General features: G+C 38.3%; 1 protein-coding gene across 2 annotated transcripts in view; it reads right to left on the bottom strand.

Moving 5' to 3' along the window:
* ACSL3 (acyl-CoA synthetase long chain family member 3) overlaps positions 1 to 18,664 on the bottom strand; it is a 73,784-nt gene that overhangs the window by 11,815 nt on the left and 43,305 nt on the right. For both annotated transcript variants that reach the window (XM_053597448.1, XM_053597449.1), the window contains exons 3-10: positions 10,034 to 10,211; positions 8,763 to 8,872; positions 7,760 to 7,898; positions 5,712 to 5,862; positions 4,276 to 4,399; positions 3,951 to 4,022; positions 2,558 to 2,697; positions 1,009 to 1,181 (exon numbers count right to left, since the gene is read on the bottom strand). In XM_053597448.1, coding sequence (XP_053453423.1) covers positions 1,009 to 1,181; positions 2,558 to 2,697; positions 3,951 to 4,022; positions 4,276 to 4,399; positions 5,712 to 5,862; positions 7,760 to 7,898; positions 8,763 to 8,872; positions 10,034 to 10,211 — 1,087 coding nt within the window. The remainder of the gene's footprint in view (positions 1 to 1,008; positions 1,182 to 2,557; positions 2,698 to 3,950; positions 4,023 to 4,275; positions 4,400 to 5,711; positions 5,863 to 7,759; positions 7,899 to 8,762; positions 8,873 to 10,033; positions 10,212 to 18,664) is intronic.

Here is an 18,664-nt window from a genome sequence, read left to right as displayed (position 1 = left end):
TAAGTGATATAATAACAGCTCAGAATCAGATTGGAGACTGCTGACTCTCAAGGAGCTAAGGAAGAACCCTCCACTATTATGAATTATTACTGCATTCTGTTTCCTCTTCAAACATCATTCGATTCTCAAAAATGAAAGGCTGATACTTAACACTTTAAAGATTGTTTCATTTAAAACAAACTTACTGATTAATCACAATTCAATCTGAATCTTAAAAATAAGAATCCTCAGAAGAAACCTTATGCATGTATTTAAGTTTGCTTGTAAATTTCTTGCAAAACAAGACTTAGACATGGCTTCCAAAAATATATAAAATATAGAGAACATAACTGAAAAGCAGAAAAATTAAAAAGTCATCCAAAATAAACCAGGTAAGAATGGTATGCAGAATACTCAAAAGAATAAGAAAAACTGACCACTTGAGAGGTTTCGCATCTATCAGTATTTAGAAAATACAAGTAGGAGAAGCACAGCTTTAGCTAGGAGTGGAAAGCAAAATAACTTCTATAAACTATGTAACTCATTTGGAAATCACTGATTAGGTGGTGAATACCTCCTCAACCACATTGCTGTGATAAACTCTGGTATTAATATTCTCTAGACCTGAATCTAGTTTCTCTCTACACTTACACAGATCCCCTATACAACTAGACAAAAATATCTTATTTTTTCTACATAAAATGTAATAACTAATGTGAGAAAATGAAATGTGTATAAAATAGTCAATGTTTGTTACTAAAGCTTCTCTTCTAGAATGCTGAAGTTTTTAATACCACATAGTTTAATGTAAAAAGCTGCTCTAGATAAATGATTGACCACAGATATATCAAACACACTCTAAAAATTGTTACAATAATCACAGTACCTGGAATTAACCATTATTCAGCTACACAAACATCTTAATTACTCTTTTCCTATGTATCTGCAGATAAAAAGCGCATTAACAAAAAAATGCCTGGAGTTGCACCCCACCTCCCATGGACACTCCCCTTCATGAACAACACTAACCTTCTGTAATTGTTCCAGCCCCAGCAGATTCCGTAAGTCCATATCCCTGACCAACGGGACAGCAAAAACAGATATTCATGAATCGCTGCGTGGTTGCAGAAAGGGGAGCACCACCACACAAGAGAAGCCGGATATTTCCACCCAGCAAGCTTCGAACTTTCCGGAAAACAAAGCTAAAGGGAAAAAAAAAAAAAAAATGATCAGAGAATCACAGGACTTTGAACTAAATGGGGGGCGGTGCCTGTTGCTCAGTGAGTAGGGCACAGCCCCATATACCGAGGGTGGCGGGTTCAAACCCAGCCCCGGCCAAACTGCAACCAAAAAATAGCCGGGTGTTGTGGCGGGCACCTGTAGTCCCAGCTACTCGGGAGGCTGAGGCAAGAGAATCACCTAAGCCCAAGAGAGCTGGAGGTTGCTGTGAGCTGTGATGCCATAGGACTCTACCGAGGGCAACAAAGTGAGACTCTGTCTCTTAAAAAGTTAAGTGGCATCTTTCAAATCATTTAAACTAATCTCCCTATTTTTATATATGAGATTTTGAAATTAAGTAATTTATTCCAAGGTCTCATGACCCATTTGGGAGATTCTCTTGATCCACTACTTAAATATTAATTTTCAGAATTTCAGCAAGGTAAAAAATATATAGTTTCCTCTTAAGAACTTTTTAAGGCAAGGCACAGCACTTACACCTGCAACCCTAACACTCTACGAGATGGGGGGAAGGGGAAAAAACTTGACACTAGGAATTCAAGACCAGCCTGAGCAAGAGCAAGACTCATCTCTACAAAATATAGAAAAATAGCTGGGCCTGGTGGCACACAGTAGTAGTCCCAGCTACTCAGGAGACAGAGGCAGAAGAGCACTGGAGTATACGAATGTGAGGTTGTAGTCAGCTATGATGATATCACAGCATTCTAGCCCAGGTGACAGAGTAAGACTCTGCCTCAAATAAATAAATAAATAAATAATTTTTCAAGTAATATTTAAATTAGAAGCTGTCAGGTTTAATTTTGTATAGTGATGGAAAACCCTTTGCTTCTGGCCAGAGCAATTAGTCTTACATCATTATTTACATACCATATATATAATTAATATAATACATATTATATTAATGAACAACATAATAGAACAATACTCTATCCTTAAAAATGTATAAACATCAAATATTTTGCTTTAACTAACTTCATGAGAAATGCATACATATTTATATACAGCAATCTATCTGTTTTTGAAGTTTCACTATTTCAAGTTTTGAAGTATAATTTTTTAAAAATCTAATAAATCATCTGAGACATTTTTAAAAAAGAAAACAATTTAGACACATACTTAATATGTCTAAAAATAAAAAGTCTGCACACTCCTTTGATCAACTTTGAAAAAAGTGAAAACTAAAGGCAAACCTTTAAAAAAAAACATTAACAGACTCTCCAAAGCCAATACACAGTCACCATTCAGTATTCATCGATCTTTTAAATAAACTTCTTATAATTTTCTCAATTAACTAAATTATTAAATTATCAAGGGAGAGAAAGGCAGAGTCTTCACTTACCTATCACACAGTGGAGTAACACGTCCTTTTGAGATCTGTTCCATTTTGTAATTATAGGCCAAAATAAACAGATTGCGTTGAAAACTGCTCATTTCATTTACTTTATTCATGACATTTTTATAGATTCGATCCATTATTTCCTTGGTATGTAAAAATCAGTTAACATAGTTAATGATGGCATCAGCTGCTTCAATTCTCAACAGATTAATACTTCTATCAATGTTAAGGCATTTTAAAAGACGTAGCCTTTTAAAAGGACAAAAGTTTCAATACAAAAACACAGTTAGTTTTAAAAATGAGGTTTCTGTAAAAGTCAGTTTTAATTATCTAGATACTCATAAGAATAGCAAGAAAAAAGACAAACAAAAGCTTTAGGGCAGGAATATACCATTATTGATCCTTTATATTACTTTGCTTATTTACCTTATTTATTCTGATCTAAAACTTAAATTCAAAAAATAAATGAACTATAAAACATGTTTTTTTTAATCTCCTAACTTTACCTTATTAGACACAGAGTACCACATTCTTTGCTTACAAAAGGAACACAAGAATTTTTAGGATTTTTGTTTGGCTTTTAATCCTGTTTCCGGAGAATTTCCCTTGTCAGCACTACATTTTGTTTGCTAGGCCTTTTCTTATGAGGTAGACTTTAATGATTTAAAATAATTTTTCCCCTACAATTTTAAATCATAGGTAATCTTTAAGTCAACTAAGAATTTTAAGTAGGATACTACTTAGTAAACTATAATTATAAAAGCTCTAAAACCACTGATCATTTATATTTGACTTTGGAGTAACTATCTAATTATGCTTGATATAAGCACTCAAGTATCTGACAGTAATTCTGAACACTTTTAAGCAAACTCAGAAAGCCTACACTAGGAGAAGCTGTCCTCTTTCTATTGTCTTATTTGAAGCCCCTTCTGTGACATCAAGGTGCACAGCACTTCTCACACAGCTCAGAATTTCTCCAGCTTCCCTGTCACTTTTTCTGATGTGTGAGCCAGACTTTCCCTGAGGACTCAGGAGGTAATCATATAACTTGCTTATGAAGAGGTTATCTCAAACCTTTCCTGCTATCTCCTGCTGGGCTTTCAGTTTCTATAAATCAGCAAATAGATATCATGGAAATGATTTTTATTTTAATAAGAAGCTATTTAGAAAAAGTAGCTGATCACTTCATATGGAAGCTAAAACTGAGTTGCGTGTTTAGTAAATAAGAATAAAGCTAAAGCAAGACTGAGTTAATTCTGTAGAACTTCAGGCAACATCAATTAATCAGTAAGAAATAAATCCTACATAAACTACCTGATCAATAATATCTTTTTCACCAGCATTTTGTAGATGACACTTTTCTAGGGCTCAGTATTAAACAGTGGCCAATTCTTACCGGAACAGCTGCCATCAGTGTTGGTTTCAACATGGAGGTATCCCCTTTACTTCCTTTCTTTATTTTTGAAGACTATAAAGTAAAAAAAAAAAGTGATGCATAAGTGATCTTTATTTTAAAAATTCAATGGATTTCTTAGATCAAAAAGAAAAATTATAAATTCATCATTTAAATGTACTTACATTCTAAGAAGTACTTAAAAGACAACAGCTTATTTTAAAATGATGATGTGTCATCCTTACAATATTCTACTATACTGCTAAAAATAAGTGTCAAAAATAATTAAGATTTTTTTAGTGTTTCAAGTCATAGACATTTAATGTACCTGATCTGCTAAAGTCTGTGGTGAAGAGTAGCCGATGCGGCATCCGTGAGAAAGACAGACAAGCTCAGCACTCAGCTCTAGAACGTGGGCCAGAGGCAAATATCCAACATATACATCTTCCTCTCTGGAAGAAAAGCAAAGGTCAGGTGCTGTCCCTGCAGGAGTCAAGCTGGAAGGCACACAGAAAGTTCTCAGGCCACCGTCTCTGCTGGTGTAGTGTGTGTGTGTTTACGTGTATGTGATAGAGAGACACAGAGAGTGTTAGACAAACAGAAACAGACAGACACGGGGGATGGCAGCAAAAGAAAAGCCCCAACTCAGCCTACGAGTGAGGTGGCAGGCCCTCTCAGGAAGAGGTTCTGTTTCTTGTCCTACTTGAAGGCACTCATGAATTATGAGTGCTAGAGAAGCAAAGTGCTAAGCCAGAAGAAATAGGGGCTTGAAAAAAAAAAGTGGGCGGGGGGTGGGGGGGTTCTTTTGAAGGAAAAAAGAAATTATCCAAGTAGGAAATAGTCTTTAAATCTAGTGCACTGCCAACCAGAAGAGTTCAAATAGAATCCACAATGCTCTGCTAGAAACTCTGCAGAAGGGACTCCTATTCTGGGAGTTGAATCAAATAATAAATTATATCTTAATATATAAGAAAATATGTATGTGTATGTATTTTAAGAACACCCAATATATGGAAGACAGCTGAGGCAAATCTATAAGGAAACAGTTGTTGAAACATTTTTCCTGAATAAATACATGAAAAATTTCTGTCTCCATCCCCAAATCAATCCCACAGTAACCTTGTGTGTGTGTGTGTGTGTGTGAGAGAGAGAGAAAGAGAGAGACAGAGAGAGAGAGAGAGAGATATTTGTAGGCCTAAAGGCATCAAAAATATCCAACCCCTGTACCACATCAGTAATCATCATACCGATCTCATCTCTGGGAATGCTTCTTTGATAATTCCTCAAACTTCCACTTGGTTTCCTCCCTCAGTCTCTTTCGAACCCCACTAAACCCTCCCCTGCTACCACTGAAGCTTGTCTTAAAAAGAGAAAGAAGAGACTGAACACAGAAGCTCAGAGACTATTAAGTTATCTGTTCACCTGAATTATATTTAGATATAAAAATGACTAGCAGGGCAACAATGACAGCTAATTGAAATAATTTAAATTAAAAGCTTTACAACTATAAACATTGAAAATTTACACATTAACTTCCATATCAGTAGTTCTTAAAAAAAACTGCATTTCAAAAAGTATTAACTTTATTTTAAACTTCACAACTGTAACTATTTTGAAATTTTAATGTACTTTTTTAAATGAAACGCCTACTATAAGCAAACTCTGAAATAATTATTAACCATATACTACTGAAGGGACACATGCATTCACACTGTAACAACTGACAAACACTGAACTACTCAATGCTCTGTCCCTGTGACATACCCCAGTCCTGGAATCCTTTCCGCCATCCCAGTTATACCAGCAATAATGTTACTGTGCGAGATCATGACTCCCTTTGGAAGTCCTGTGGATCCACTTGTGTACATGATTACTGCAATATCTGAGGGCAACGGTCTGCTACGAGATTGGTTTTCTGTATTGAAGAAAAAAGAAAAGGCCAAGCACAGTGTTGAGACATTCAGCCACATCACCAATTTTTTAATAATCATTTATTTATTAACTCAGTTTAATAAATATTAATTATACTCATAGAGAGGTCAATAAAACACTCCCATCCCTACACAGAAGGGAAACACACCCTATTGGGACAAACAGATCAATTTACAAAGAGAAATGAAGCAAGACAAAGGCAGAGGATCATGGTAGATGTGTCGAGATGGGAAAGGCAGGGAAATCCTCCCGACAGTAGTTACTTCAGCAAAGACCTGAATAAAGTGAGAAAGGGAGCTACAAAACCCCAACTGTGGGAGCAGAGTGTCCCAAGTGGAAGCCAACAAGCACCCAGACCCCAAGCAGGAACGTGCTGGCTCATCCAAAGACGGAGTGTGCAACAAGAGGACACGCAGTGACAGGAAACTGGCTGCCAGGACCACACACAGGGCCCCAAAGGCCATCATAAGGACTCTGGGTTTCATTCAGGATGAAAAGCCAAGTTGTTTTTAACAGGGGCATGTCACAACCTGTGACAAGGATCATTTTGGTGCTATGTGGCTACATAACTTTAGTAAGGGAAAAAAGAAATTAGGGAGACAAAGGCCATCCCAGTAATTCAACTAAGGAATACCTTGGACAGAGTACCTAGATATTTGCTAAAAACTCTCCACTGCTTCACAGTGGCGAAGTTAACTTGGTTACACCCAAGAGTCCTGGATTAAAGACAGTATAACCCCATTGGCCATCATCAGAATACGAGCCTAAGCAGGACAGCCAACAAGGCAGAGCGGTGGAACAGCACAAAGACAAAAAGGAAGTCACAGATGGCGTTTTTCATCTGTCTGAACTTCTCTCAGAACTACTTCCATGTGGACTTCTAAAAAAGTGTGAAAAATTATGTAAATGTATTTCTAAGCGGATACCCTTTCTCTCCTAACTATTTAAATATACTTGTTGAGAACTGTTTTCACTTAGAAGTCTTTGCTTTCAAATCTGCCATTCACACCTTCAACTCACAACATTTGTTGGAAACTGTAACCTTAGTGTCACCTGACCTTTACACCAGGTCCTGCGGATGCCTCACCAAGATCTCCTTTCTCTTGACTTTTGTAAACCATGCCCTACATGTTTTCTTCTTTCTTCTGGTGGGATCTCAGTGGCCTTTGGGGCCAGCCACTCCCTGCAGGTGGCCTCACCTACACCCACTGCTTCTAGCTTCCAAACTGACTCCAGAGTACCAGACCTGTACACGCCACTGCTTACTACATATCTACATAGAAATAGCCCATCAGGACATAAAATCCAATGTTATCAAATTTAACATCCCTCTATCCCTGTTTTGGAGCCCAGTGATTACTGACATCTAGTTAATCACTAAGTTTCCAACTACAGAGAAAACAGCCCCAGCCTCCTGGCAGCTTCTGCAGTGTCTCTAAATACCTGTATACTTTCTAACATTTATTGACACTGCTAGAGTCACGATGCCTAGGTGTGCTAGCTGGAGAATAAAGTTGTCCCTTCTGGAAAGGGAACAAGGAGAAAAAAAGGCCACCAAGTTTAGCCACTGTATCTTGATATTTACAGGTAACTCACACAGGAAAAGTTTAAAGGCATTATTTATAAACAAACTTTAAACCACCCAAAATTATCAGAAAAAGGAAACAAGAATACCGAACAATGTTAAAGAGAAAGTACTTTAAATTAATTTCAAATAAATACTATTTTAAAATACTTACTTTCCTTAGACTTTTCTTTAAAGGCTAAATAAAAGGAAACCGAGAGGGACCTACTTTCCCAACTGTGTCACTTGATCTAACATTAGGATCAAAACTCTGGCATAAAGTGGTCACATCAGGCATTTGGAAAGTGTGACATACCCACGCTGGCCTTGGCTCCCAGGGCCTGAACTGCAGCCATGGTATGAACAATGACACCCTTGGGGAACTCGGACCAGGTTGGTGGCTTCCCATCAACAGTGATGATGTGCCGCAGGCGTGGCACCAAAGAAACTATATCCTAGAAACATACAAACATGCACCATGTTCATTGCAGTTAGGCAAATAGTTCGGGACACAAGAAAAGTAGCTTACCATATTTGGTGAATTATTAAAGTAATTTCCTGCCTTAAAAAAGAAAGAGAGAGAATACACTGATCTAACCTCACTTTTTCACATGAAGAAATACAGGTCTGAATTTCATTACTATTCTACATCATTAGGTTTACCATGTGCACGCCTGTTCTTCAGTAAGATCTTAATCCTCCAGGGTACTACATTACAAAATGGGCATGCCAACAGGCTGCCTGTACTAAAGAGGAACCAAAAGCCCCTGGTGTTTTCTGGAGACTAAATAAAAACTTATAGGGAAAGGAAAAGGGAATTCACGTGTGAACTTTTTTTAAAAAAAAGAACAGCCCAGATAGAGGGAGTTGTCTGGAGAACTGAAGAAGTCTCTTTTTCCTACAATTTCATGAAATGTCTCCTTTTAACTTATAAAAAATTCTGAAAACTCTTAATTCCTAAATACCTTAATAAAAAAAAAAAAAATCAAGGAATTACTAGTTTAAAATGTAACCCTTCAATATACAAATTTACTAAAAGTAGCCTAGAAAATAAATGAGTACAATAAAAGAAAATGTAGTTATAATTCCCTCAGTTTAAATACAGGCATATTAGTAATTTATAACTCTGGACTATTATACATGAATACATATGAAATCCATTTTTTATTTTCTAAAAGAAAGGAACAAAGTATGATATTCTTAAAATTTTTAAAGGTATTAAGGATTTATAAGTCATAAAAACAAAATATCAGTAATAGAATTTTCATGATTGAAAATTCTGAAGTATTGGGTAGTTATAAAGTAACTATAGTCCTTACCTTTAATTTCGTTTGCAGGAGCTCTTTACTAGTAATGATGTTAGTCACCTCTGTTTCATTCAATCCATGTACAATTGCTGGACCTCCAAGAGTAGCATATAATGTAACAACTACAAGGAAAAGAAGCAGAAACTCAAATATTCAAGCATTTCATCAACTACTAAATGTCAACAAAGCCTCTAAAAGTGGTCGTGAATCACAATGGAGCACCCTGAATTCTTAAAGCTGCAGTCTACAAAAGGGTTGTTTCTAAAAATTATCTTAATATTCTAATCAATCTACTCATCCTCCCCTAATGTCCCCAAGATTTCTAATATTTCAAAATGAAGATTTTAAAAATTTTGTTTTATATACGATGTTACTCTGAGATTATCGCATTGGGAAGGAATTATAACTGATTTCTAAAATTTCAAAATCTTGCTGGCTACTTGGATGTCCAGTATAAAATAGCACACGGAATGTCAGGTTAAAGTTATTGTATGTCAAGACAAGAGCACAAGCAAGGGGCAGCACTGCTTATCCTAAAGCAGAAATATCCAAAGAGAAACATTCTGAGAAATGCTGACATCACAGAAGATGGACAATATGAATTTTTGTTTAATTTCTGTAAAATTCAAAAAAGGTAGACATAAAATGACTTTTGAAAACTATGATAATTTTGAAAGCTTCTCAAAAGAAACATAATGCAAATACAGATAAGGTATGCTTGTTTAAAAGAAAATGGCATTCACAGCAAGAAATCTGGTAAAAGTATATTTCTGCCTCATTTGAAGGGCAAGACAGCATCCACAATTACCACGACAAATATTTTAGCTCCGAGACCTCTGAACTTAAGGTTCCCAGACTATCTTGCGGATTGAGCCATCATGATTACCATTTAGATAATTACATTACAATTCTCCATCCTCTAACCTAGTACCTTGAAGTTCACCAGATTTGAGTATGAAGTGTTTTCGAAGTCAACTGCCATCACTGACAGACACAACAAAATGATAGTAACTTCAAAAGGGACCTCCTGAGAATGACAGCAGAGCAATGAGCCTCAGTGTGCCCAGTTTCTCAGACTTAGAAAGTCCCCTAACAACAGGTTCAAGCCTCCTCACAACGATGACTGGCACAAGTGTGTACCTAATTCCTTTTCCAAAATAGACCCAAGAGGTCCCCACTAATCAGACACAAGGTAGAAATTAATGTCAGGATTTTTATCTTTCCAGAGTGCAGTGTCGTAATAAAAAGTGTTAAGTCTTTTAAAGATAAGAACGCCTACATACGCTGAAAATTATACATAAAACACGCCTGTGCTGCAATCATCCACTCGGCCCTGGTCTCACAGAAGATGGCAATGTTGGTCTTCGGTTTCTGACCCAACATCTGTAAGCCATTTCCAAAATTACGGGCTCGAACAAAGACATCTTCATAGGAGAGCCAATCATAGTGTCCAAGAATAACCTGATAAAAAACAATTGTTTTTTAATATAAGCAAAATATTAATTTACAGGAAAAAAACAAAAATGCTCCAAAATTTGACAAAATAGAAAGTTACATTTGCATAAAGCTATTTTTCCCCTAATAAAAAGAGATTTGAGTTTCAAATGAAAAATCTATTTTAAAAATTAACTATTTTATGATACCTTCTACAACAAGTCAAATCATGATAAAGCTTTTAACATAACAGTTTCTTGACTTTATTTTTGGTCTTCAAAAATATTCAGAGTCTGATGGGATATTAAAGGTCAAGTTCTTGGCCAAATGGTCATATACTAATCAGTCACTTAGAGATTCAATTTACTTAAATGATTTAGGTGTTAATTTAAAATTTAACCTAGTACCAAGTACCACTAATGCCAAAACTTTTCTGTCCCTCTCTACTCAGGAATTCCCAGATTTCAATGTGAGATAGCATAATATGATCCACAAACAGAAAGGGGTCCCAGGTATGATTTATGGCTGTTCAATTTGAATTACTGAATCAAACTCTGAATAAGCAATGGAAACAAGTCTCTCTGTAACCACACAGGAACTGGTTCTATTATTCATCACAATCCCCTTGTTCACATCTTCAGTGCTCACTGGCACCCTCAGGCTTCCCTATTTGTGTTTATCAGAAGTACAAGTAACATCAAGTTTGCATTAATAATAACCCTCTTTTAAAGCAATTTTTTTTTTTTGTCTTTAGGGATTTTCTTAAACTTAGACAAGACCATTTACATACAGATTGAATAAAAAGCTCCTCTCTGTGTAAAAATACACAGATAATTCCCAAACATGGCTGTGCCAGTAACTGACATCTCAAATACCTTAAAATCTGATGGTGTTCATTTTTAAAAATGCAAATAAAATTTAAGAGATTTCTACAAATAAGATTGGATGAACATAAAAATGAAAAAAAAAAAGATAAATGCTGCCCTCTAGTGTCTTGTTCAATGTTGTATTTAAGAAATAAATTTGTTTTGATGGATAAGGCAACTGTGTTATTTAACTTGAGCATTCCCAAATTCTTGCCTTGTTCTGCACCACCATGAAATGCTCACATGGGGAGCTCCAATGACTTCAAAAGGAGCTTTTTTTTTGGGGGGGGGGGTGTCAGAAGACAGATGAGAATTTGACCAATATATGCAGGAACTGGATTGCAATTATTAAAAATTTTATACTCCAAAGGTAACACTGAGCTACCTTCTAGATTCTAGAATCCAAATGGCAAGTTTTACAATTTCAAGGAATATGTGTTCTCTGAAAGGTTGATACATAATCTAGACATGTAAATTCATGTAATAATTAATGCCACCACCATGTGGCAAAGAAATCATGAGTTTAATTCAAGAGTGAGGCTTCCTCATATATAAAAAATATATATAACCAAAATCTGAATTTCATTACTTTAACTTCTTAAACCACTGAATCTTCTAGTAATTATCCTTTTCATAAAAAACAGAGAACCCTATTCCATAATTTTAGCTGTCTTGTGCTGAAAAGTAGTTTCTAATCCTTACTTGGTCCCTATGGTTGACTATCTAACTCAAGATTAAGCTCATTTACTTATTCCTTACCTATACTGTTGAACACTGCTGCAGAAAAACAACTAACCTTATTAAATCCACAATCCTATTATACTTCCCTGGCATATTCATTTTCTTACTCTCTGAAATAGCTTTCCTTTTTTTTGTCTCACTCTTGCTCAGAATGGTTTTGAACACCTGAGCTTAGGGATTCTCCTGCAGTGGCCTCCCAGTGTGCTAGGATTACAGGTGTGAGCCACCACATACAGCCTCTGAAATAGCCTTAAAACGTTCTCTCCCCTCAAATATCCTCTGCCCTCTCTGCTCTATTTTCTACTTCCAGGAGATGGTCCAGTCTCATACTGAAAACCTCTTTAGGCACTTGTATTTTTTTTTTTACTTTTACTAGTTGAGATAGAAATATTTCAAAATTATACACTTTCCTGTCTTCAACAAAGTACACTTGGCTTCATTTATCCTTTCTTCTGCAACTGAACACGATCAAGAATGAATTATTGTGACGGAGCCAAAAGAGTTAAAATATCCAAGAGCTCTAGTCAGCTGATAATAATTATTATAATGATAATGATGAGGGCAACTACCCTTTCCTAACGTTTACCACATGCTGAGCATGTTGCAAGTGTTACTGTCTTATTAAACTCTCACTGTCACTGTAAGAAACTGTTACTGTTACTCCTATTTTACAGATGAAAACATGGAGGCACAGAAAAAAATATGACTTGCTCAAAATCACACAGCTAATAAGTGATGGAACTAGAACATGAACCCAGGCAAACTCATTCTAGAGTTTAAGTACAAAATCACAGTGCTTCGACGGCACTATAACAGGGAGCCAGGATCTTACTAAGCAGGTGAAGCAGCCTGATTTAACAAACAAAAAGCTATTTTAAGTACTGTGTGTGAGTGTATTACAGCAAGAGTGGGCCAGTGTGGAAGCAGAAGACATGTAAAAAGGTGTGGTTGGGGTGGGGGAGTTAGGGAGCTATAAAGGAAATAAATCAGACACTCCTGATTTGTTTGGCTTGAACAATCTGGCACATGATAGTGCCTTTAACTCACAAGACGACCGGAAAAGAAATAGGTTGGAAGGGAAAACAAAGGGAAGAAAACTACAAATACTGGCCAAGAGATCAACCATTATTTTTTATGTAAATGATGATGTAAATGTCCTAATATATGAGAAAGTAAATATCACATTTGCAGAGTAAAAAAATGTGACACCACAGTAATAAGTAACACAAAAGCAGGCATTAAGAAAGAAGAAGCTAAAGCTAAGTCTATTTACAAGAACAAAAATAAGTACTTCTATCAACTTTTTGGATCAATTTTGAAGAAATGTCATGATGAGATTTTTCTCTAAGCATTATGACTAGCTATTCCCACTTACTCTCTTCTCTCCAGTGTATATAAAATCTATAAGAAAAGGAAAGACTTTATGAAGATAATTTCCATGGCAATTGCAACAACAAAAATAAAACAAATGGGACTTCATTAAACTGAAAAGCTTCTGTACAGCTAAGGAGACAACAACCAAAGCAAATAGACAACCTACACAATGGGAAAGGATATTTGCATATTTTGAACCAGACAAAAGCTTGATAACTAGGATCTACAGAGAACTCAAAATAATTCACATGAAAAAAGCCAACAATAGGGCGGCGCCTGTGGCTCAGTGAGTAGGGTGCCGGACCCATATGCCGAGGGTGGCGGGTTCAAACCCAGCCCCGGCCAAACTGCAACAAAAAAATAGCCGGGCGTTGTAGCGGGCACCTGTAGTCCCAGCTACTTGGAAGGCTGAGGCAAGAGAATCGCGTAAGCCCAAGAGTTGGGGGTTGCTGTGAGCCGTGTGAGGCCACGGAACTCTACTCAAGCGCGGTACAGTGAGACTCTGTCTCTACAAAAAAAAGAAAAAAGAAAAAAGCCAACAATCACATATATCAATGGGCAAGAGAAAGGAATAGAACCTTCTGTAAAGAGACAGACGAATGGCTAACAAACATGTGAAAAAATGTTCGCTATCCCTAATTATTAGAGAAATGCAAATCAAAACCACCCTGAGGTATTATCTAACCCTAGCAAGAATGGCCCACATCATAAAATCTCAAAGCTGCAGATGCTGGTGTGGACATGAAGAGAAGGGAACACTTTTACACCGCTGGTGGGAATGCAAACTAATACAACCTTTTTGGAAGCAAGTATGGAGAATCCTCAAAGAACTCAAGCTAGACCTCCCATTTGATCCTGCAATCCTATTACTGGGCATCTACCCAGAAGGAAAAAAATCCTTTTACCATAAGGACACTCGCACTAGACTGTTTATCGCAGCTCAATTTACAATCGCCAAAATGTGGAAACAACCTAAATGCTCACCAACCCAGGAATGGATTAACAAGCTGTGGTATATGTACACCATGGAATATTATTCAGCCATGAAAAATATGGAGACTTTACACCTTTGTATTAACCTGGATGGAAGTGGAAAACATTATTCTTAGTAAAGCATCACAAGAATTCCATATACTCAATTCTGATATGAGGACAATTAATGACCTAGTACACGGTGTGGGGTGGGAGACAGGAAAAGCTGAGAGAGGGAAGGAGGGAGGCGGTGGGGGGGTTACAGTGTGTGACAAACCTTTTGGGGGTGGGACACAATTATAAGAGGGACTTTACCTAACAAATGCAATCAATGTGACCTGGTCTTTGTACCCTCAATGAATCCACAACAATAAAAAAAAATTAAAAGGTTTCTGATAGCTCACAGAACATTTGAACCAGCATGTACTCTTTTCTGTTTCTGGTAGTTCAATTTCAAGCACATAATTTTTTAAATTGTTCTGAAATTCAATCATTTCACTGCTCTTCGTTTCAAGAAGACATGAGTGCAACATGTTTAATGCTGGGAAGACTGGAATCAGGTGGTAATGACACATATCCATAACTCTGCTACAGTTTTATAAAATCATTTGAAATTTAGAAGGATGACACAATAGTTCTTAAGGCCTGCTACGCCACAAGCATCTTGCATTCCTCTGTACCACCCAGAGAGTCCCATCTTTGTAAAGCTGGTGGCCACTCAATCTTGGGCATAATTAAAGCAGAATCATCACAATTGCCTTTTCTTCTACTTATCTTCCCTTGGGAGCTTAAAATGGACTGTTAGGATAACATTGAAACAAAACCTCACAGTTCATTAACTTGAAATAAAATTTTTGCATCTTTCAATCATATTAGGTACATGTGGCAATTAATCTTCAAGTTTGCCCCTCAAAATATTTTAGATATTGCTGTATAATCAGCTTTCTTCTCCAACAGATTAACTTCAAATATGGAAACAATTTAATGACAACACACTTTGAAAATGTCTTCTGACCTCTCTTCAGAGCTTGATCAGTTGGTAGGCACGAAGGACAGAAGTCACACAGATTAACCCAGCAGCTGTGAAAAGCTCCCCTCTTGAATATCTTACCATAGAAGATGCAATATAATGGGGCCAAAAAGGAACTAAGAGAGGAAAGGGGAAAAATAGAGCCTCACCTATCTGACATGCAGCACAGGTACCTACCGTCCAGTCTGCAGTTTCCCACTACACAGCTGGAACAGTGGCCAACAGAAACTGAAGTCTCAGCCCGCCAGCAGCACTGCACACTAGGGCCAACAGAGACTCAAGTCTCAGCCCACCAGCTACACTGCACACTAGGGCCAACAGAGACTCAAGTCTCAGCCCGCCAGCAGCACTGCACACTAGGGCCAACAGAGACTCAAGTCTCAGCCCACCAGCAGCACTGCACACTAGGGCCAATAGAGACTCAAGTCTCAGCCAACCAGCAGCACTGCACACTAGGGCCAACAGAGACTCAAGTCTCAGCCCGCCAAATGCACTACACACTAGGGCCAACAGAGACTCAAGTCTCAGCCCTCCAGCAGCACTGCACACTAGGGCCAAAAGAGACTCAAGTCTCAACCCACCAGCTACACTGCACACTAGGGCCAACAGAGACTCAAGTCTCAGCCCACCAGCAGCACTGGACACTAGGGCCAAAAGAGACTCAAGTCTCAGCCCACCAGCTACACTGCACACTAGGGCCAACAGAGACTCAAGTCTCAGCCCGCCAGCAGCACTGCACACTAGGGCCAACAGAGACTCAAGTCTCAGCCCACCAGCTGCACTGGACACTAGGGCCAACAGAGACTCAAGTCTCAGCCCACCAGCTGCACTGGACACTAGGGCCAACAGACACTCAAGTCTCAGCCCACCAGCTGCACTGGACGCTAGGGCCAACAGACACTCAAGTCTCAGCCCAAGTGCACTGGACACTACAGCCAACAGAGACTGAAAATGCGTGGGCATTTATTACACACAAAACCTAAAAATGGGATCAGCGCTCATCCAGACCTCAATAAGAGCTGCACCTTGACCGCGATCGGCGCCCGCACAGACCCCGATAAGAGCTGCGCGGCGACCCCGACCCGTGCCCGCTGGGCATCCGCACGCCTTGACCAAGAACTGCAGGAGCCACACAACCCCGGGTCCTCCCTCCTGTACCCTCCCTGCCTCCACACCGGCCCACTAATCCAGCCAGGTACTCTGGTAGCCGAGTGTCCTCCAGACCCCTCCCTGCCTCTTCTCCTGGCAAGGGACTGCTGGAGCCTTGGGCTCTCTGTGCCAAAGTCACTGGGTACCAGGCACTCCCAAAACCATGTGCACCACTTCCTGCACTGTTGCTGGATCTGGATGTGTCATACCCCGGAGCTGTTTCCACAACCAGAACTCTCTGGCTGGGGCAGTCCCAGAGAAACTGCACATGGTCACTCCTACAAACATCCAGCAACAATAGAGTGATCCCACTGGGATCTAATCTTGCAGACACACCTCCCCAACTCTGAGGACGGCCAGACGCAACAGTGAAAGACAATCATGAGGCAAAATCAACAGAAAAACTCTGGCAATATGAATAATCAGAGTAGATCAACTCCCCCAAGGATAAATGGGGCAGACACAGCACAAGATCCCACAGACAAACAAATAGCTGAGATGTCAGAAATTGAATTCAGAATCTGGATAGCAAATAAGATCAAATTAGAATTCCAAGCAGTAACCCAAAAGATGTTTCAAGAATTCAACAAATTCAAAGACCAAATGACCAAAGATTTTGACACATTGAGACAAGAAGTTGCAGCCCTCAAAGATCTGAGAAACAGAGTAGAATCCCTCAGTAACAGAATGGAGCAAGCAGAAGAAAGGATTTCTGACATTGAAGACAAAGCTTTCAAACACTCCCAAACTCTCAAAGAGGAAGAGAAATGGAGAGCAAAAACAGATCACTCTCTCAGAGAGCTCTGGAATAATTTGAAGAAAACCAATATTCCTCTTATAGGGATCCCCAAAAGCGACGAAGTGGCTTCACAAGGCACAGAGTCTCTTCTCCATGAGTTAAGAAGGAGATCTTTCCAAACATGCCAAGAGATTCTGAAACTCAGATAGCAGACAGTTTCAGAACTCCAGCACGAATCAACCCAAATAAGACATCCCCCATACACATCATAATCAATTTCGCTGAAGTTAATATGAAGGAGAAAGTTCTGAAAGCAGCCAGACGAAAGAAAACCATCACGTACAAGGGCAAGAATATTAGAATCTGCAGATACCTCTGCTGAAAACTTTCAAGCTAGAAGAGGATGGTCATCGACTTTTAATCTCCTAAAACAACATAACTTTCAACCCAGGATCCTGTACCCAGCTAAACTGAGTTTCACTTATGACGGAGAAATTAAATACTTTAATGACATTCACATGTTAAAGAAATTTGCCATAACTAAACCAGCTCTCCAGGATATTCTCAGACCTATCCTTCATAAAGACCTTCCACAGTCGCAAAAGGATTCAAAATTTCCACCGGACTCTTGAAAGGCTTATCGATATTCTCAATTAATGTGAATGGTTTAAACTGCCCTCTAAAGAGGCACAGGTTGGCTGACTGGATACAAAAATTCAAGCCAGATATCTGCTGAATACAAGAATCGCATCTTACATTAAAGACAAATATAGACTCAAGGTGAAGGGATGGTCATCTATACTCCACGCAAATGGAAAGCAGAAAAAAGCAGGCATTGCAATCTTATTCGCAGAGGCAATAGGTTTAAACCAACCAAAATAAGGAAGGATAACTATGGACACTTCATATTTGTTAAAGGTAATACTCAATATGAGATTTCAATTATTAATATTTATGCACCCAACCAGAATGAGCCTCAATTTATAAGAGAAACTCTTACAGACATGAGCAACTTGATTTCTTGCAGTTTCATAGTAGTTGGAGATTTTAACACCCCTTTAGCAGTGCTGGATAGATCCTCCAAAAAGAAGCTAAGCAAAGAAATTTTAGATTTTAACTTAACCATTCAACATCTGGACTTAAGAGACATCTACAGAACATTTCGTCCCAACAAAACTGAATACACATTCTTCTCATCAGCCCACGGAACATACTCCAAAATCGATCACATCCTAGGCCACAAATCTAAGCTCAGCAAATTTAAAAAAATAGAAATTATTCTTTGCATCTTCTCAGACCATCATGGAATAAAAGTTGAACTCAATAACAACAGGAACCTGCATACCCATACAAAAACATGGAAACTAAACAACCTTATGCTGAAGGATAGATGGGTTATAGACGAGATTAAGAAGGAAATCACCAAATTTTTGGAACAAAACATCAATCAAGACACAAATTACCAGAACCTCTGGGATACTGCAAAGGCAGTCCTGAGAGGGAAATTTATAGCACTGCAAGCCTTCCTCAAGAAAACGGAAAGAGAGGAAGTTAATAACTTAATGGGACATCTCAAGCAACTGGAGAAGGAAGAACACTCCAACCCCAA

Source organism: Nycticebus coucang, chromosome 7, assembly GCF_027406575.1.
Source record: "Nycticebus coucang isolate mNycCou1 chromosome 7, mNycCou1.pri, whole genome shotgun sequence".
Lineage (NCBI taxonomy): Eukaryota > Metazoa > Chordata > Mammalia > Primates > Lorisidae > Nycticebus > Nycticebus coucang.
Note: the sequence above shows the minus strand (reverse complement) of the source record. Positions and strands in the feature narration are given on the sequence as shown.